Source organism: Motacilla alba, chromosome 20 (assembly GCF_015832195.1).
Source record: "Motacilla alba alba isolate MOTALB_02 chromosome 20, Motacilla_alba_V1.0_pri, whole genome shotgun sequence".
NCBI classification, from domain to species: Eukaryota; Metazoa; Chordata; class Aves; order Passeriformes; family Motacillidae; genus Motacilla; species Motacilla alba.
This window is the reverse complement of record NC_052035.1, coordinates 7,616,664-7,636,717: the sequence shown is the minus strand read 5'-3', so window position 1 is coordinate 7,636,717 and position 20,054 is coordinate 7,616,664. Positions and strand designations below refer to the sequence as shown.

The following is a 20,054-nucleotide window of genomic DNA, read 5'->3' as shown; positions in this document are numbered from 1 at the left end:
CCCCTCCCAGGAGCGGGAGGGGGTGCCTTGCACCAGGACTCCCCAGAGAAGCTGGCTGTCAGCTGCTGGCCGATCCCTCCAGGCCGTGCTGGTTCAGTCTCCACATTTTTCGGGAACAGCCTCTGGCTCAGCCCGTGCCGTGAGCCGGCAGCCAGAGCCCCGGGCTGCGTCTGGCACCACCGCACATCCACATCCCTGCCCCTGCCCGGGGACGCCTCAGCTCCACGGGCCGGATCTGCCCCGCGGCTGCCTCACCGGAGCACACCGCGCCTGCCTAGGGGGCAGGTGGAAGAACAACCTGCCTTCCCTTAAAAAGCCACTTCTCCTCCCAAAGGACAGGCTGCAGTGCTTGGCCGGGCACAGCTGGGAACAAGCCCCGCTTCATGCCGGCTCTGAGCCCCCCCGCCCCGGGAGCCCCGCGCTGCACCGAGACCGTCTTGCTCAGCGCCAGGGCTGCCAGTGGCAGGCAGAGCCCCAAAGCAAGCGTGGTGCCATCACCAGCCCCAGCCTGCATGCCCTTAGGGACCCTTGGCTGCGGCTGCCGCCGAGCCCCCCGGCTCTGCCCGCCGCCTATGGAGCCGCCACAGGACTTTGATCCCAGCCTTGGGAAGCACTTTCCCATGCTCGCAGATCAGGGGTGTGAGAGGGGTGGTTGCTGCGTCTTGCATGCCAGGATGCCCCCACAGCCCCCAGAGCCCCTCGCTGGTCTTGTCACCGTGGGCATAAAACGTTTTGTCCTGAAGTCACATCCCTGCCGGGCCCCTCACGGTGCCTCACCCCGGGACGATGCCGGGGCCCCGCCGAGGAGCACACGGGTGCCCCGGCTTCGGGGGGCTGCAGGAGCAGCGGCCGGGCTGAGGCTGAGTTTGGGGAATACCCGGGGCGGGGAAGCAGCGAGGAGATGGGCAGAGCTCCTGAAGTCGGTTGACGACTTAACAGGGCGACTCAGAGCAGACACTGCCCCTTTTCAGGGGTTGTTTATCTGCCTGCACAAGGGACTGAGTCAGGATGTGCGGGCACTGGAGGGGCTGCAGCCGCCCCGGCACACGCCCAGCACAGCAAACAGCGGCTCTGTCTGTGCAGGACGCGGCGGGGACCGGCACTGCGGGGACCGGCACGCTTTGAAGCAGCTCCAGGAGAGGGGCGGGGGCGAGGAAAGTCGCAATCCTGCGCTGAACACCTTGAGCAAATGAGGAGTTATTCTGGGCTTCAGCAGTGCAAACACCCTCTTAATGCAACCCTGTCTTAGTAAGAAGAGTAAAAATAACACCGGCAGTGTGGCTGGCCTGCCATGGGCGGCATTTTCCAGTGCCTGGGCAGACAGATGCCTCCGCAGTACAAGGTGGTGAGTGAAGTGGGCACTAAAGCTGCAAACAAGGGAGGTTTCCTCTTGGTGAGGTGCTGGGACCAAGCCCAGAGCTCCCTGGATAGCCCCTAAGGGACAGAGCCAGAGGGACAGCCCTGGGAGACAGCCCCAGGGGACAGCCAGGCACTTGTCTCCTGCCGCTTCTGCCCGAGGTGCCAGAGCAGGGACAGGTACCGTGGGTGGTTCCCACTCTGTGCTTGGCAGGAAACCAGGCAGAAGATAATCCAACAGCCTGCCCAGCAGCAGACACCCCAGCTTGCCCAGTCCCACACATCCCACACACCCCTACACCCCTCACGGCAACAAACTGCTCGTGCTTCCAAGCAGAGTGAGAAATGGCTGCTTCCAATTCCTCCCCTGCCGGCGGTGCTCTTCTGGCTGTTTGTCACACATTAACTCAAGTGTGCACCTCCGCTGCAGAGTGCATCCAGAGTTCACACTGGTACAGGAGGAAGAGAGGGCTTGTGCAGGCAGAGCCGAACCCAGCAGCACCAGCCCAGACAGACTGGCACTCATCAGCGCCAGTGGCAGAGGTTCCTGTGCCCAGGGAGCAGCCTTGGGAGCAAGGCCAGCTCGGGGCAGGTGACACCAGCTGTGAGCTCCCGTGGCCACCAGCCCTCCCCAGGCGTCACAGTGGCCTGGCAGGGGACAGCAATTCCTGTGGCCGTGATGCTGAGAGAGAGGGGCAGCCCCTGGGACCCTTACCCCTCCTGACCCCTCCCTGCATCCGTGGGAACTCAGCCCAATATTGCCCACGAGGACCAAGGGGTCTGGGAAGAGGGAGAGGGTTTCATTTTCAGTGTCTCTTCTCAAATCTGAGCAAGGAGGGCCCTGCTGGCAGCAGTTGTGCACCTGGCAAAGCCCCCCCCCATGACCTGCACACCCCCAGCCCACGCAGATACATGGTGGAGTAGTACATTAATTGTTTCCATTAAAGCCAGCTGTCCCAAGCTTTCTCTCAGCAAGGATTTGCTGCTTCTGCTCCCACGTCCCTCCCCACCTCCCTTAAAGAAGGTGATGGAGGATGGGACTCCCCCAGGCATGGCTGCATTGTGGGGCAGTGCTTCTGTAAAGCCAGCCATGCGCCCCAGAGCAGCACACACCAGGAGCCCCTCCACATGCGGCTTCTGGACCCTGCCCCTCGCATGCTAGACCTTACCCACCCTGTCAGTGCCAAAAATCCCTTGGTAGAGCTTGAGGGGTAGTCCAACTCCCTGCAAACCCTCCCAGTGCTGTGTCCTGACGTGCCTGAGCAGAGCACTGGCCGCAGCTGGGGGTCCCTGACCGGGACCACCCCAAATGTGGGGAGGGCAGAGCTCCCCAAGAGCCCATGGAGGTGTGGGATGTCAGCTCTCTGTCCCTGATAGGTGGTCTCTGGTGTGTTGGGTGACCCTTAGGACACACAGGGAGGGCTGGGACATGCCCAGGTGGCACCACTGGCAAGACCCTGAGGCAGGGACCCGCAGGCAGGAGAGGGATGGCCGGTGCGTGCGGCAGGGACTTCCAGGGAATGCGGTGGTCACTGCTGTGTGCACACTTCCACGTCCCAGAGCGACCAGCGCTGATTCCAACACATCTGCTGTCCAGCAGCAAAGTTTTCACCTCGTTTTCCCTTCAGACTCCATCTCTCAGGGATGCAGCTACGGGAAGGGGATGCAATTCCCGACAAGCGCATCCCCCCACGACTGGCCAGGACGGGGACGCTGCCAGAGGAGGGAAAGAACTTTATATGGAGAAAACAGTCCCGAGTCCTGGCACTTCACCGACAGCTGCGCAGCCCCTCTCCGCCCCTTTGTTCTTCCTTCTTTTGACCGGCAGCGGGGCCGTCTCCTACCCGAGGGCTTTGGGGTCCCGGGAGACTCTGCTGGTGCCAAGCCGGGGGGCTCCGAGCTTGCTGCTTTGCTTTTTTTTTTTTTTTGGGTGGTTGCTTTCAATAGGTGGGACCTAAAGCCGCCCGTTTCCTGGAAACTTTGTGTTTTCCCTTTCTTCCCTCCGGCGGCCCGGCCGCGGGGGGGGTGCGCGGGGGGCGGGCGGGATAAATGGGACGGGCGATGGGGCCGGACAGCGGGTGGTGAGGGGCAGCTCCCCCGGCATCCGGACCGCCAGCGGGACCGACACCGGCACCGACAGCACTGCCAGCGGCACCGGGACAACAGCACCGGGACAGCACCGGGACAGGCACCGGGACAGCAGCGGCAGCTCCCGACCCGCAGCGCCCGGCACCATGGCCGAAGGTAGGAGCGGGCGCGAAGCCCCGCAGGTGCCGGGCTCGCTCCCGTCCGCGGGCAGTCCCGACGGCCGCAGCCCCGCTCGGTGCCCCCGCTCCGCTCCCTGCTCGCCCGGGGCTGCCGCCGCTCCCTGACCGCCAGCCTGAGCCAGGGGCGGTGGGGAACGGAAAGACGAAAGCGGGACGGCGATCACAGCCTAGCAGGGTCCGTGCGGGGTCCACGCCGGTCCGTGCCCTTCCCTCCCTCCCGGCTCTCCCCGGGCCCGGCGTCGCTGGGACCCGCAGAATGAAGTTTGGAGCTATTTAAAGCTTTCCCGGTAGAGCAGGGAGGACAGCTGGGCCGGGAGCGTGTGCCTGACACGGTGAGGTCGTTTCAGGGGGCTCAGGCAGGAAATGAGCTTCTGGGCTTCGGGAATCCTGCACGCTTGGCTCTTCAGGGTAGAGACACCCCCAGCTCCCACACAGCCCCCGAAGTCCCAGGAAGCGGGTCGGTGTGATTCCCGCGGGCACACAGCCCGCTGGGTGAGACGGCATCACTCTGCTCTGCTGTGCCACAGTGCCGCAGGCTGCCCTGGCTCCCAGCACTGCTGTAGCAATACCAACACGGGTCCCTCGGGTCAGACAGTCACAGACACACAGCTGAGCAGCTACAGAATCACAGAATTAACTAGGTTGGAAAAGACCTTTAAGAGCCTCAAGTCCTACCTGTGACCTAACACCACCTTATCAACTAGACCCCGGCACTAAGTGCTACATTCAGTCTTTTTTAAAATACCTTCAGGGACAGAGGCTCCACCATCTCCCTGGGCAGCACATTCTAAAGCCCAATCATTCTTTCTGTGAAATTTTTTTTCCTAACATCCAGCCTAAATTTCCCCTGGCACAGCTTAACACTGCGTCCTCTTGTCCTGAACACATTGGGCAGCTCCTGCTCCTGAGTGCCCAGGGTGCTGCTACCACTTGCAGCACTGCAGGCCCCTTCCCACCCATCTCTTGGCACCCATTGCTTTGATTAGAGGCACCTGTGCTTTGAGAAATTTGATTTTTGCTGTATCTGCTGAGGATGAAAACCCCAGGGTGACTGGGACAAGGAGGAGCCCTGATCCTGTTCTCTGAGCACGCTTACTGTTTGCTTTCTTATTGTCAGCAAGTTTAACCATGCAGCCAAGCTCCGTGTCAGCCATGAGATTGCACTCGTACAGTCTGTGTTCCACAGCACGGGGCTGTGCTGCTCACAGAGGGGCAGGCAGGGAGGGAGGGGGTTTGTGTGTGCTCTGTCCCCGCTTCACAGTTCCCGTGGACTGGCTGTGGGGACGTTGCCCTTAGTTAGGGACCGCTCAAGCGGCGCTCACATTGTGCTGGGGACAGTGACAGGCCCACTGCCCCCCACCGGGCCCATACTGCAGAGTCACCCTGCCCAGAGAGCCAGGAGCAGTGTTTTCATTTAGCTCTGGGAATGGTGAGCTCATGGGCTGCTCTTTCCATCGGGCACTGGTCCAAGGAGGGCTTGGTGGCTGCCAGAGCTGGTACTGGGAAGGGCACGGCCGAGGAGAGCCATGGCACGGGGCAGCGAGCCTCAGCTTGCCCACTGCTTGCCCACTGGTCTGGCCGGTCCCTGGCTGGCGCTGAGCTTGCCGCGTGCTCTCTGCGGAGAATGCTTTCGCTTATTCTGGTGATGAATATGTCGCTGCAGAGCAGTCAGGGGTCAGTGGCCTCAGGGGATGATGGACGATATCTCATGGCTCCAGCACAGTGCCCAGGGTGACAGGGACGTGGCTGCTGGTGCTCTGGCACACAGCCCTGCCTGGGCTGCGAGCAGAGCAGAGCAGCCTGCATATGGCTGGGGCATCAGACACCCTCTGTCACCCAATCTACACTTGCTCTCACCAATTTGTCAGCAGCTGCAGCACAGTAAAGCTGCTGGAGGCCTGGCTGAGGCACAGGAACGTCCTGGGCATTCCTGGGCTCACTCAGCAGCACATGCTTGGGGTGGGGGCACACAGACAGCAGCTCCAGTGAAAGGCCCCCTGAGAGCAGAGCAGAGGGCTGGGCTTTACCCAGTGCTGGGTGCTGTGAGACACAGGCCAGGCACAGCTCTGGCAGTGCAGTGACACCACGGAGGCAGCTCCACGGCACAGCGTAGAGCTGGATCAGGAGGGCAAAAAGTCTCCGTGAGCTTGGCTGCCAAAGCTGTGCCCCTCTCGCAGCACACAACGGGAGCCCAGCCCTCAGAGTGCTCCTGGAAGGATGCTCAGGGTGTGGCACGGTCACTGCGCCCTCCTGGAGGGATGCTGGGCCCGGCACACCCGGGCGCACAGGGCAGTGAGGGTGCGGGAGGCTCAGACCCCTCGCCAAGGTCCCAGCGCGGGGCTCGGGATGGGCACAGCCACCCGTCCTGCCCAAGCGCCGGGGCTGTGTGACACCGTGTCCCGGGGTCAGAGCTGTACCTGCGCTGCCTCCGCAGATCTGGTGCTGGAGACGTGGGACCTGCACTGCGACCGCAACGGGCGGGAGCACCGCACGGCGGCCATGGGCTGCGAGCAGCTGGTGCTGCGGCGGGGACAGCCCTTCACCGTCACCCTGCGCTTCTCGGGCCGCGGCTACCAGGAGGGCGTGGACAAACTCTCCTTCAACGTCGAGACCGGTGAGTGCCGCCACATCTGTGTCGCGAGGGTGTCACCACACTCTGCCCCTGCCCCAAAGCTCGCCTGTGCTCCCGCGGGGGCTGTGCCGCTGCACCTGCCCCGTGTCACACAGTCCCTGCTCCTCGCCTGGCAGAGGCTGGCGCTGTGCACAGCTTTTATATCACAAAAGAAAAAAAGGTAGAAACTCATCTCCTTAATGAGAGAGGAAGAGAAGTGATAAATAAAGCAAAAAACCACTAGCATCATCACCTCATCCCCCCCTCCTCCTCCTCCCAGGGCCGAGCCAGACTGAGAGCATGACAGGGCTGCCAGCTCACCAGCGAGTGCCTTGGCTGCGGCCAGGATCCTGCCCAGCCCTCCTGCCCCTCTCAGAAACATCAGCACAGTGCATCTTTTCAGCCAGAGGCATCGCAGCATTTCTGCTGATGGGATTTACACCCAGCCCTGCTGTCCTCTCAGACATCCCAGAGCGGGGTTTGCTCAGGAAACACAAGCACTGGAGAAAGGAAATGTTCCCACGGAGCCCCCCCAGCGCTGCCCCCAGGCCGGGGCTGGGCTGGGCTCTTGCTCTCACAGCCAGGGCTGGGTGCAGCCGCCGGGCAGGGGCTCAGCCCCGCCAGCTCAGAGCAAAAGGAGAGGAAACTATTTCTCAAGCAGGAGTTATTTTGGGGCTGAAGCACCATGCTGAGTCAACCCAGCCAGAATTCAAAGTAAAACTGCACCCAAGTTTCCTCGCAGAGTAAAACTCTCATTTTTCCATCCCAAAAGCTCTGGTGACAAAACAAAACCCAGCACCTCCCAGCTTCCCCCTACACCAGCAGCTCCCATGGGTTTCTCCAGGCAGTGCCAGGCTGGTTTTGCAGGGGGAGCAGCCACAGGCACAGCCACAGGCACAGCCTCCCGGGCCAGGCACAGGCTGGCAGAGGCTCCTCTGGGCTGGAGGCCAGCCCCAGCGCTGCAGAAAGAGGGCAAAGGTGCTCTGGTGCTCGCAGAGGCACGGGGCACTGCCACCCCAGCGGCCCCAGCACATTCCTCCCTGGGGCTGGACCTGGCAAGGCAAGGACTGCCAGAGCTGTGCCTCCATTTGGGACGGCGGAGCCACCGAGGCCATGTGCTGCCTCCCCCAAGAAAGAGGGAAGGGAGAGTAGAGTGAAAACAGTTTTTGCAGTAGCCGTGCTGGCAGAGCCCCGCTCAGGTGCTGGAGTCCAGGGGGATGTTGTGGGCTGTGGGGGCAGCAGCAGCAGGAGGAGGAGGAGGAGGAGGAGGAGGAGGAGGAGGAGGAGGAGGAGGAGGAGGAGGAGGCAGGCTCCTGTGTCTGCCCAGCCCACGGCAGCCTGGGCTGGCTCTTGCCCAAAGGACGCCGTGAACTCAGCGCAGGCTGCCCGAGAGGAGAAACTGTGTCACTGCCATGAGTTCACGAGTATTTTTGGTGACAGGCCCGTGGGCGAGGGCTGGCAGGGGACCAGCCCGGGCTGTGCTCCGGCGGGGAGAGGGGACAGCAGTGGCACCGCTGCCTCGGCTGCCGGCCAGGCGCTGCATGGCCCGGGAGCGGCGGGGCCGGGCTGGGCGTCGCCGCTCCGGGGAGCGCTCTGGGGCTGGCTCGGCGCAGGTGGCTTGGCCACGGCTGCAGCTCGGAGGGGCCAGCGAGGAGGATCACACTGTCCCGGGCTCGGCGCTTTGGCCACTGAGGTCATCCCTGATCCCGGGATGTTTGCAGCAACGCCTGAGGCTGCGCACCCCTCCTGGGGCAGCCGGGGACGGGCCGGGGCTCACGCCGGGCTCTGCCAGCCCCGGGCCGTGGCTGCGGGGACACAACGGCGCTGCTCGGAGAGAGGCAGGAGCGGCTGCATCTGAGAACGGAGACCTGGCCCCGGGGGGAGCACCAGGGAGAGCACCCCTGTGCTCTGCTGGCCCCCCCCAGGGCGAGTCTGTCCCTTCCCAAACTTGCCTGAGCTCCCCTCAGCTGGGCTGCCCTGTGCCCTCAGTACCTGACAAACTACGTGGTGAATGTTCCCAGACTGTGACAGCCAAGATCCAGGCAGCTGCCACAGGGCAGGGGGCTTGGAGCAGGTGCCCCTGGTGCAGCCTCCACGGCACGGGGCTCCTGGGGGCTCTGGAGCACTGGGAGAACTGATCAACTCCTTCTTGACAGGGCCCTGCCCCAGTGAGACATCGGGAACCAGCTCCCACTTTGTCATGACTGACTGCCCAGAGGAGTCATGCTGGAGTGCTGTGGTCCAGGAGCAGGACGGGGAGTCCCTCTCTGTGTCACTCTGCTCCCCACCCAACGCGCGCATCGGCCGCTACAGCCTGACCCTGGAGACCTGCACCGACTACCAGGGCTCCAGCTACCAAATCGGGGACTTCATCCTGCTCTTCAACCCCTGGCACCCAGGTGAGGCTTTCACCTCTCTGAGTCCAGGGGTTCCAGGGCTCATGCAAGCACAAGATGCTCACCAAGCACCCCCTGCCCCCCACAGGGCTCATCCCAGCGCAGATCCCAGGTGTCCCAAGCCCTGGGCTGAAGGCAGGTTTAAGCAGAAAGCCTCACTTGGCTTCCATCTCCACACAATCCCTGCAGTAGGTCGGGGCCAGGAGCGCCATCCCCACCCTACAACACCCACAGCCCCTTTGCCACCACCCAAACACCCAATGGCCTGTCCAGGCTGCCCCAGCCACATGGTGGGAGCTCTCCACTGTGCTGCTGGTGTGAAGCCCTGGGCAGTCCTTGGCACCAGCTCCTGGCAAGCAGGGCACAAGGGAAAAGCCTCTAAATGTCCTTAATTGCCCCCAGTCGTCCCCACTTGTCCCCAGTTGTCCTTAATTGCCCCCACCAGGCCCATTCTCACCTATCCTCACCCATCTGCGGACTCAGTGACATGGATATCACTGTCCTGGTGAAATTTGGGCAGCCAGACCCAGAGGAGAGGTTCGACTCAGTGCTGTAAGCTTCAACAGCCCTGGGATTTTCCTCTCTCCACATCCTTCCCCTGCCCCTGGACTGGCTGATTTCCTGGACCTCAAGCGTCCCACGCTGGATCTGCAGAGATAAGGGGCCATAGGAAGCTCTGCTCAGCCAGGGCTGTGCTGAGCACTGCGGGTGGACATGTGGGGTTTCCTTCTGCAAACATTTCCAGTAAATGTTGATTTCCACAGCAGTAGCTGCTGTCAGTGAAATGGCTTTGGCTGTGCTGAGCCAGCACACCCACTCCCACTGCTCACTGCACCCCCAGGGAGGTCTCCCCTGCTGAGAAAATATCCATCTCCATTAAACAAAAGGGAGGAAAGACAGAGACATGAGAAAGAATGAAAAGCAAACCACAAACCCGCTGAAATTTTCCCATCGCTTTAAATCAACCTGGGCTGAAATTCCCCAGCAGCTGTTTAAGGCATGAGCAGTTCCAGCCCCTGGTGCCTCATTTCCCACTGGATCCATCCACAGGGAGGGGGTCAGGAAGCTGGTTGTGCAGGGCAGAGCCCTGTCCCCATCACTTGCTGTCCCCACAGAGGACACGGTTTTCATGCGTGACGAGAACGAGCGCCGTGAGTACGTCCTGTCCCAGGACGGGCTTATCTACCAGGGCACCTGTGATTACATCTTCTCCATCCCCTGGAACTTCGGCCAGGTGAGCAGGCAAGGCCCCCTGGGACCCTTGGGACCTCTGGCCATGCAGCACTGGTGCTGCAGGACACAGGGACTGGTGCCACGTGTGCGCCCCTCACAAACCTGCCCCCCTAATGCTGTCAGCACCTTGGAGTCCAGCCAAGGGTCAAAGAAACCGGAGTTTCATTTCCAAGAGGAAATGCGCTGACTTCAAAGCATGGCAAGGCAAGGGGAGTGTTTCCCCCTGGCTCCTGGGGGCCCCATGGCCATGTGTCCCTAATCGGGATGGCCCTGCCGTGCTGGGAGCTGGTGCCTGATAAGGCGTTCTTGGGCACTGTGCCAGGGGTGCTGATAAGGCAGTGCTCACACCCGAGCTGCGCCCCGGGGCACAGGGCTTGCTCAGCCACCCTCCCTGAGCAAAGGGCTGGGGGCCCACAGCAGTGGGGGTGCCCATAGCCTGCACAGGATCCACACCTCAATTCGAGGAAGGGCTGTGACTCAGCCCTGATGGGAAATAGATTTTCCAGGAGGTCAGGTCCATGCCCTGACCCCTGGGCGGTCGCAGGAAACCAGATCCAGCCCCAGTACGTCGGCAGGAGGTCACCCACAGGCTTCACGGCCGAGTGGGGACGGTGGGGACATCACTCAGCAGATGCTGGCTGGGGAGGGGACCCTGAGGAGGTGTGACCCCTGTACCCAGCAGTTCTGCTGGCAGGGGCATCACAGTGAGCCAGAGAGGGAGGACAGAGGTGGCAGAGCCCCTGTGGGGACCTCACCCAACCTTTTCTCCCTGCTCTCCACCAGTTCGAGGATGAAATCTTATCCATCTGCCTCAACATGCTGGACATAAACCCCAAACACCTGAGGGACCAGAACCGGGACTGCTCCCGCCGCAATGACCCCGTGTACATTGGCAGGGTGGTGAGCGCCATGGTGAGTCCAGGCTGCAGCCAGCACCGTGTCCCCAGCACCCCACGTTCCCTGGGCTGCAAACACCCCCCAGCTACAGCTGGGGCAGACAGCATTTGCCATCCCCCCCAGTTTCACACCATTTTCCTTCTCTAGGGTGTTTCCTCTCTCTTTAACACCCTTTCCCTGTTACTGCTCCTATATGTGCAAGAGCTTTTTTGGAGGAAACAAAAAGCAGGGATGGGCACAGGTCATTCCAGGGATAATCACTCCCAAATTCCCAGGCAGAAGGATGTGTTTCTAAAATTCATCCCTAATTAGCACCATGTCCACCTGCATCCCAGTGAGCTCTTGCATGGATAGAGGATATTAATGTGGGTGACAGTGCACATGAATGGGGCAAAGGGTTTTTCCCTCCCTTCCCAGCCTGTTCCTGCCCCTCCATCCTTCCCCTTTTCTCCTGCCACAGGTGAACTGTAATGACGAGGACCGGGGGGTGCTGTTTGGGCGGTGGGATGACCGCTACGAGGATGGGATGAGCCCCATGGCCTGGATTGGGAGCGTGGATATTCTCAAGAGGTGGAAGAAGTTTGGGTGCCAGCCAGTCAAGTATGGCCAGTGCTGGGTCTTTGCTGCTGTGGCTTGCACTGGTGAGAGCAGATTCCTCTGGTCTCTCCTCCTCCACAGGACAGGGTCACCCTTCTCCCCCCATCTCCCACCCTGGCTCCTTCCCCCCATCCATTCCGGTGCTGCATCCAGAGGGAAGGGCTGCAATCGGCCTGCAATGATTCCTTTGCAATTAGCTCTCTATTACTCTAGTTTGTCATGAAGTAGAGGGAAAAAATTATAAAAAAGGGCTCTGGTTTTTCAGTCAGCACTGTCTCCCAGGCCAGGCAGCAAGGGAGGAACTGAGGCAGGCCCGGGTGAGGGAAGTGGCTTTAAGGCCAAGTTTGCAATAAAGTCACGAATCCACTGAGATCAAAATAATGTCATGGACACCAGGGCAGTCAGACTGGGGAAAAACAAGAGAACAATCCCAGACTTGCTGCTGCTGGGAAACACTCACATATGCTCGTGCAGCTTCGCCCCCAGAAAAACGCTGCCTGTGGGAGCACTGATGTGTCACAGACAGACGAGACCCTTTTTAGAGGAGAGAAATAGCAAAAAACTAAAGTGGATTTTCAGCGACTCGCAGAGGTTTATAGCCTTCCTTTGAAGCACTCTAACTGCCTCCCTGCTCCCTGGGGAGCTCCCTGTGCAGTGAAAGACAGCTGGGAGATGAAATCCGGGGTTCAGCACGGCTGCCCACACTCTACCTCCAAAGCTCTCACAGACGCTTTTTGTGCCTTTTCTGCTGCAATATCAAACCTGTCAGGCTGCCAGAGGAGGTGCCACCCAGCCAGCTTGCCTGTGCACTGTGGCTGCGGGAGCTGGCTTCTCCTGGGATCAGTCCCCAGGCAGCCCTTTCACAGGCAGAGGGAAGGGCAGCAGTTGTTCAAACCTGGGGCTCCACGGGACATGAGCTGTGCAAACCTGGGGCTCTGTGGGATGGGAGCGGAGCAAACCTGGCCCTGTCTCACCTTGCCCTGCTCCCCACAGTCATGCGGTGCCTGGGAATCCCCAGCCGGGTGGTGACCAACTACAACTCAGCCCATGACACAAACGCCAACCTGACCATTGACCGCTACATCAACGAGAGGGGGGAGCAGGAGAGGCAATCCTGGGACAAGATCTGGTGAGCAGCACAGCAGGACCTCAGCCTGGCCACCCCTGGGCTACTTCTGCCCCTTCCCCAGAGCCTGGCAGGTGCTGGGGGAGCCTGAGGCTCCTACACACTGGTTTCCCTCGCAGGAACTTCCACTGCTGGGTGGAGTCGTGGATGGCCCGTCCAGACCTGGGAGCTGGCTATGACGGGTGGCAGGTGCTGGACCCGACGCCTCAGGAGAAGAGTGAAGGTACAACGTGCTCCACACAGAAGCTCCATCCACCTCACAGCCCGGCACGGCTGGGTCACCCCACCACAGCCACGCCTTGTGGCTGAGCCCTGGAGTGCTGACTGTGGCTCTGCTCCGTGCAGGAGTTTACTGCTGCGGGCCGGCCCCCGTCAAAGCCATCAAAGAGGGTGACATGCTGCTCAAGTACGACATCCCCTTCATCTTCGCCGAGGTGAACGCCGACGTGGTGTACTGGGTGGTGCAGGGCGACGGGATGCAGAAGCAGAGCATCCGATCCTCAGACGTGGGGAAGTTCATCAGCACCAAGAGCGTAGGCAGGGACAGCCGGGAGGACATCACCCACAACTACAAATACCCGGAGGGTATGGGGGATTTCAGGGCCAGAGGCTCCAGGGGGGGATGATGCTGCTGGGAAGCAGCTGCAGCGGGAGGGCTGCAGGGCCCAGGGCAGAGCAGCCCAGCCAGGCCCTCCCTGTTCTCCAGGGAATCACAGGGATTTTGTGCACCGCAGGGTCTGAGGAGGAGCGGGCGGTGTTTGAGAAGGCAGAGCATCAGAAGAAGTCCATCGGGGAGGAGGATGAGGGGCTGCACCTCAGGATCAAGGTGTCAGAGGGTGCAAACAAGGGCAGCGACTTTGATGTCTTTGCTGTCGTCAACAACAACACAGACGAGGAGCGTGTCTGCAGGGTGACCCTGTGTGCCCGTGCCTCCAGCCACAACGGCATCCTCGGGCCCCAGTGCGGCCTCACCGACCCGGTGGACATCGACATAGAGCCCAGGGCAGGTAAGGGACCCACTGGTGGTGAAGGAGATGCTTCACCAGGGCTGGGGTCAGGTCAGCCTGTGTTCTGCTGCTCGGTAGGCAATGCCACTTTGGGGCATCCTCATTAGTTAACTACCACTGTGCATTTATAGTCTTAGTGAGAGGATGAGGAAATTGCTCAGGCAGAGGCTGGAAAAGCATTTGGGGCTGGACAAGCCACTGCTGCTGTCGCTGTTATGCCAAGGGAGCCGGCTGGGCACACCCAGGCACATCCCTAGGCACGCTGTGGCATTTGTCTGCATCCCTCCTGCTTTCCCTCAGACTCTGGGCTAGGCTGGGCTCTCTGGTGGGATCTTCCCACACCAGAGAGAGCGGAACTGGCCCAGCTCAGCCCTGAGTGCGTGGTCCCAGGCTGGAGGAAGTGAGAAGCCCTGGGTTTCCTGGCCAGCAGCGCTGAAGCTCTCGGTGTCTCCGTGGGTGGGCATTGGGCTGCAGAGCTGTCCTGGCACGGCCCCCGAACTTCCCTCGCCCTTGTCACACGTGAACATCACCATCTGGTCGTTAAACACGAGTTTGGGCTTACGTGAGTTTGCAGAGACCCTTCAGGACTTGGAAAGGCCACACATCTGCTGTCCTGGAACAGCCAAATGTTTACCCTGCGCCGAGCCCTGCTCCTCACCAGCCCTCTTGCAAACGCAGCGCTCGGCGCTCTGCCAGGTGTTGAGCTGCTTTACAGGAATGAGGAAGGTGCTGGCCCTTGCCACCATGGAGGGAGAGGGATGTGCCTCTGCTCATGCTGGCAGAAGCACCAGCTGGTTCTTGGAGCCTTTTGCAGGGCTGGATGGGGAAGTGGGGAGACGTGCTGTGGCCTTTGGGGTACTTAACATTCCTGTGCAAAAGTTAACTCAACACCATTTTTTCTGAAACATCAATTATGAGCTCCTGAAACTTCTACCCTCAGCTCCTGCCTCAGAATATAGACCCCAGGCCTTCCCAGACTGCATTCTTTAGGGCACCCCAGCACTTTGTGCCAGTATGGGAAGCCAGGCTTGTTCCTCTCCCCACAGACTCAGCTGATGCTACGGCACTTCAGATCTTGCCTCATGAATGTCAGGCTCTATTTCTCATGGTCACAGCCACTCTGGGCTCCTTGTTCCAGGCAGTTCTGCAGCTGGTTGCTTTCAGCCTCCTTCCCTGTCCTTCCCCCGGCCAGCCCCATCCCTGAAGGACTTTCAGATAAACAAGGCTGAGGGCTGAGTGAGGGCAGCTGCCAGGGAGCAGGCTGCCTCCCAGTGCCCACGCTGGCTGCCAGGGGCTGGCACTCTGCACCCCTGGCGCAGGCATCACCCTGGGCATGGCTCCTTCCCATCTCCACACCCTGAACATCCCTTCTGGCACTCAGTACTGGAACCCCAGCCCTGCAGGAACCCCAGCTCCCCCATCCTCACAAGGCACCTGCAGAAGGTCTTGGAATGCCCAAACCATGCCAGCAGCAGCTGGGTGCCAGCGCAGGACTGTGGGTTCTGGGCTGGAGATGCCATGGGTGCTGACCCCTCTCTGCTGCCCTTCCAGAGAAGAGGGTTCCCATGCGCATCCTGTACGAGGAGTACAGGGACAAACTGACCCAGGACAACCTCATCAAGGTGGTGGCTCTCCTGAACGATCACCAGACTGGCGACATCATCGTAGCTGTCAGGGACATTTATATTGAGAATCCACCGATCAAGATCAGGGTAAGGGTCCAATGTCCCCTCCCAGGCAGGTTTGAGGGGAATGAGTGGCTGTGATCATCTGGGGGCTACCCTGGGGCTTAGACAGCAGGTCCTGCTTCCCTGAGCAGGGCTGCATTCCCTGGGACCTGCATCCCTCAGGTCCTGCCTGCCTCAGCCCCCAGGATCAGTGGTGCTTGGGGTCCAACCTCTCCTACTTGCAGATTTTAGGAGAGCCAATGCAGAATCGGAAGCTGGTGGCCGAGATCAGCCTGGTGAACCCTCTCGCCGTGCCCCTGAACGGCTGCGTGTTCGTGGTGGAGGGCACCGGCCTCACCGAGGGGCAGCTGGTCAAGGAGCTGTAAGAGCTTTTCCCCCTTCACCTGGCTGGGATGTTGGGAGTGGTGTGGGGGTGGCTTCCTGTGTGTGGAGCCCCCAGGGAGGGCAGCCATGGGGCACAGCAGGAGCCAGGGCTATGCTGGTCCCTGTGGACCCCGGTCCTGACCCTACACCTCGCTGGGGAAGGGGCTCGGCCACCCTACAGAGCTCTTTGCTTGCCAAAGTCCCAGCACTGTCCTATGGCACCACCTCCACCCCTGGGAAGGTGACAAGGGGCTCTGAGGGTGACGGGCCGCAGTGACTCCCTGCCCTCCCGCAGTGAGGAGCCGGTGGAGCCGCAGGCAGAGGCCAAATTCCGGATGGATCTGATGCCGCGGCTGTCGGGGCTGCAGAAGCTGATGGTGGACTTTGAGAGCGACCAGCTGACGGGGGTCAAGGGCTACCGCAACGTCATCATCGCACCCCAGCCCCTGTGAGCAGCAGCCCATGGCCCCAGCTGCAGCAGCCCTGCCTCGCTGGCCCCACCCGCTTCAGCCCAAGATGGTCCCAGAAGGGCGACTGCAGAGCCCAGCCTGAGCCCGGAGCATGGCAGCGATGCCACCCACGCTCCTCCCCGGGAGCACAGGCAGGACAAAGGGCTGGGGAGGTCTGGGAGCTGCTGTGGCAGTCGCTCACTTCCCCGCTGTTCTCTCAGTCTGCGGGGTGCAAACGTCCCCGTGCTGTCTGTGCCCCAGCACTGGGCACACCGGGACCCCCGTGCCAGCCCCTCCTCTGTGCAGCGCTGGCAGCCCCGGCCCACAGAGCCACTTCCAGAGAGGCAGCAGCAGAACGACCCCTCCAGCCCCTGCCATCATCATCCTCTGACTGCAGCTCCATAGAGAGAGATTTTATACTGTGAGCACAAAGCTGTTTATGCACCATATACCTATAAAACAAATCTATAAATACTTACTGCAAATAACCTGCTTGGGTACAGCCGGGCGTTGGCTTTGATAACCACCCTGCCACTGCAGACACTGCAGGAGGGATGGGACATTACCTTGATATGAATCAACTATGCAAACACTGAATAAAAACTTTATTTTTCACTTTAAAAGCCAGACATGGCTCTTCCTGCCCTTCCTCTCCCCACAGCAGGATCCATGTGGGTGGGGGGTGAGTTCCCCCAGCCCAGCACTCAGGTGGGGGGTCATTGCCATGGCTGGCACTGCAGCCACAATGGCCTCATATTGGCCACCCCCCTGCCCCAAATCAGCCTGGTCTGGTGTTCTCAGGTGCTCTACACTCAGCCCCCAAGACACTCTCCCAGGTCATTTCTCCTCTCTCAGGAATGGTTCCGTACCGCGCTCAGAGGACTGGAGAGAAAACACTACAAGTAATCAAACCAACAGCTCCTGCACACTGGGCCAGGCTCTGGGCAGGGCTGCCCACCCAGGCTGGGGCAGGTGAAGGGCAGCTGGATCCTGCACAGGGATTTGGGAGGAGAGTGGGGATTTGTCTCACACCTGGAACCGGGGTCAAGGCTCTGCTGTAGATAAACACTTTCCAAGCCAGAATGGCCCACCCACGTGCTCCCCACAAACAGGGTGGGAGCCTCCCTGCTCCTATAAACAAACACCAGGGAAACCATTATAGAGCTGGTGGCGTCTGACTGAGGGTCCCACAGTCACCACAGCCCCAGCAGAAGGGACAGTCAGTGGGACAGGAGAATCTCACTCACGCTGGCTGGTCCCAGTCACCCTGACATTGTGGGCTCTCCCATCCCAGCTGTGCCTCAGGCTGGATGGGCAGCTGGGAGCTCTTCCCATCAAGGACTGCCCATTCTCCAGCTTTTCTTTCTGTTTATCTTTAGGATGAGATAAAATCTCCATGTGCAGTGCTCCACACACAGCTGCTGCTTCCCCAGGCCAGGCTGGGGTTCATGGCCAGAACTCCCCAAACCCTGGCTCTGCTTCCCCCCCGGGAGGCCAAGGACCCATCTCAGCTCCAGCCCCAGCCCCAGCTCCTGCTCCCAGCAGGGAACTGGAGTGGGCACAGCAGAGCCCAGGCCCCACGTGCAGCAGCAGATTGTTTGGCTAATAAAAAAGCCTCTCAAGAAACCCCCCCAGGAGAACCACACACTCCATCTCCCCTTACCCTTTGGAACTTTAACCACCACACCTCCCTGTCCTGCTTTGCTCAAACACAACCCAAAAAGGCAGCTGGAGGCTGGGACCCCTGTGGGGTAGAGTGGGGACAGAGGGGGGCCTGGCACAGGGAGGGATAAGGATTTGTACAAGCAGCTCTCCCAAGGGACAGAGAGCGCCCACCCTGTGGCACGGGGACAGGGCAAGAGCTCCAGGAGGGAGAGGGATGGGGGTTCTCACCTGCATTCAGGGCAGGGGGCGGGGGCCATGCCAGCCCCCAACTCTGGCAGCACCAACCCCCCAGACACCAGTACCAAGAGCACACGGAGCCCCAAAGAACCCTGAAGGAGTTAACGGCACGAAGCAGCGCTGCCTTCCCTGTCAGGAACATTCCTCAGCCCAGCAATGATGCACGGCCCCTCTTTAGAGCATTTGTTACTGGGCCCTGCTGAGCCAGGCCTCCAGCTGCTCAGCGCCTGGGTTAAAAATAACCAGCAGCTCTGCTGCTTCAGAGCCGGGTCCTGATAAAATAAACATTAGAACAGCTATTGCTGAAGGTCACTCCCATCCATCTGAGCCTCGGCAGAGCAAGGCTGCTCCGATGAGAAGGGAGCAGACTCCAAACGCTGCAGTTACGGTTTAGGGGCAGTGGTTGGCTCTCAGGGCTGGGCTTTCTTCCATCGTCCAGAGCTGAGGTCGACTTCCCTGCACCCAATCCAGATCACCAACATGGTACCACAGTGCATCCACCTCCCTGTGCCTCATCCAGATCACCAACATGGTACCACAGTGCATCCACCTCCCTGTGCCTCATCCAGATCACCAACGTGGTACACAGTGCATCCACCTCCCTGTGCCTAATCCAGATCACCAACGTGGTACACAGTGCATCCACCTCCCTGTGCCCATCCTGGGTCACTGGCACAGTTCTGGGCTGCATCCATCAGACTCTTTGGCACTCTGACTGTGCAAGCAATAAATTATAAATCAAGTATTTCCAGTATCCATCCTGTGGGAGGGGTTCTAATTCAGTGCTAGTCCAAGTGCCAAAGCCAGGCGGGAGCATTCTTGGGGAGGAGAGGTTCTGGATCTATCTTGGCTTGCTGGAGATGCTGACTTGCCAAGAATTGATTGTAAACTCATTTTAGACTTGATGACCTTTAACTTACCTTCATTGATGGATCGAAACTAGAACAAACTCCCATAAATCAGAGCTTTCACAAGACCAAATCTGTAAGATTTCCAAACGGGACTGCCTCTCCAAAGGTCTCCTTCCTCCTCTACAAGCATTGAACATATTTGTACTCTCCTTGGTGCAACGAGACAACTGAAGCACCATCAAACAGCAAAAGAGACAATAAATCTCCAATGCAGGAGGTTCCTCACAGGAAACCATCTCCTCTTCCACAGAAGGTACAGAAGACACTGTGGAGAGATGCCTCTTCCAGCATGGCCAACTCCAACAGCCTCTCTGTGCCTGCCTGATCCCTGATGCAGCTTCCCCTGTCCATGCCCTGGGAGGTCCCTGTCCTGCCTCTCTTGGTGGGCTCTGTTGGCACACAAACCAGTAAGGAATGGACAGCTGAGCACTGTCAGCAGAGGGATGTGCTGACTGTCAGCTCCATGTCCCTTCCCAGAACAAGGCAAGCCTTGTCTTTTCCCAGAAAGACGAAACAAGACTTGTGTCTTCCCAGAAAAAAGTGACAAGACCCTAAATCTGTGAATGATTTACTACTATTAGTTGTCACACACATTTGCTCTGTCAGCAGCAGTGCAGTGCTTGGCCACCATGCCCCAGCCAAGCTGCAAACCATCACCTCCTTGCACCAAGGGAAAACACTGGGACATGGACTTGCAACCCCTGTCCAGAATCCATCCCTCAGGCTGCTCTGCACCCAGGGGACATTTCTGTACCCAAAGTGTTCGTTTTCCTTAAACATCCCCTCCCACGCTGGCTGATCCTGGGGTTTCCTGGGTTTTGCCTCAAAACCTGTACATGACCAGCATGACCACGATTCCACCTGCTCCAGCACACGTGAACACCTGTGAGGCCCTCGGCCTTTTATTAAGCTTCTTCCTTAATGTCATTACATGAAGTCATTACTGAAAATAAAAATAAATAACATGTTTTCCACCTACTGCTGCCTTCCAGCAGGTAAGAGGCAAAAGATGCCCGTGGCACATCCCCAAAGCCAGTGACATCACTGGCAAATGTGTCCCAGCCTCACTCCAACAGACTGGAGCCAAGTCTGCTGTGAAATTTCATCCAAGTGTTTTACCAGGTCATTTTTTTTTCCAGAGCATTAGGGACAGCTTATACTTTTTCTAACTAATCCTTGAGATAAATATACATAAAAGCTTGGAACCGACCAGGGAACATATCAAAACTTGGTCTAAAAAACCAAAGCCCA

At 59.7% G+C, this 20,054-nt stretch overlaps 1 protein-coding gene across 1 annotated transcript; it reads left to right on the top strand.

Moving 5' to 3' along the window:
- The first annotated feature begins 1,291 nt into the window (after positions 1–1,291).
- On the top strand, positions 1,292–16,617 carry TGM2 (transglutaminase 2). Its single transcript, XM_038159392.1, has 14 exons — positions 1,292–1,398; positions 3,317–3,600; positions 6,058–6,237; positions 8,391–8,633; positions 9,746–9,864; positions 10,647–10,775; positions 11,221–11,401; positions 12,351–12,486; positions 12,603–12,706; positions 12,829–13,068; positions 13,218–13,490; positions 15,042–15,202; positions 15,403–15,539; positions 15,837–16,617. The coding sequence occupies exons 1-14, from the start codon at positions 1,292–1,294 to the stop codon at positions 15,991–15,993; spliced, it is 2,451 nt and encodes an 816-aa protein (XP_038015320.1). The 3' UTR covers positions 15,994–16,617.
- The last annotated feature ends 3,437 nt before the right edge of the window (positions 16,618–20,054 follow it).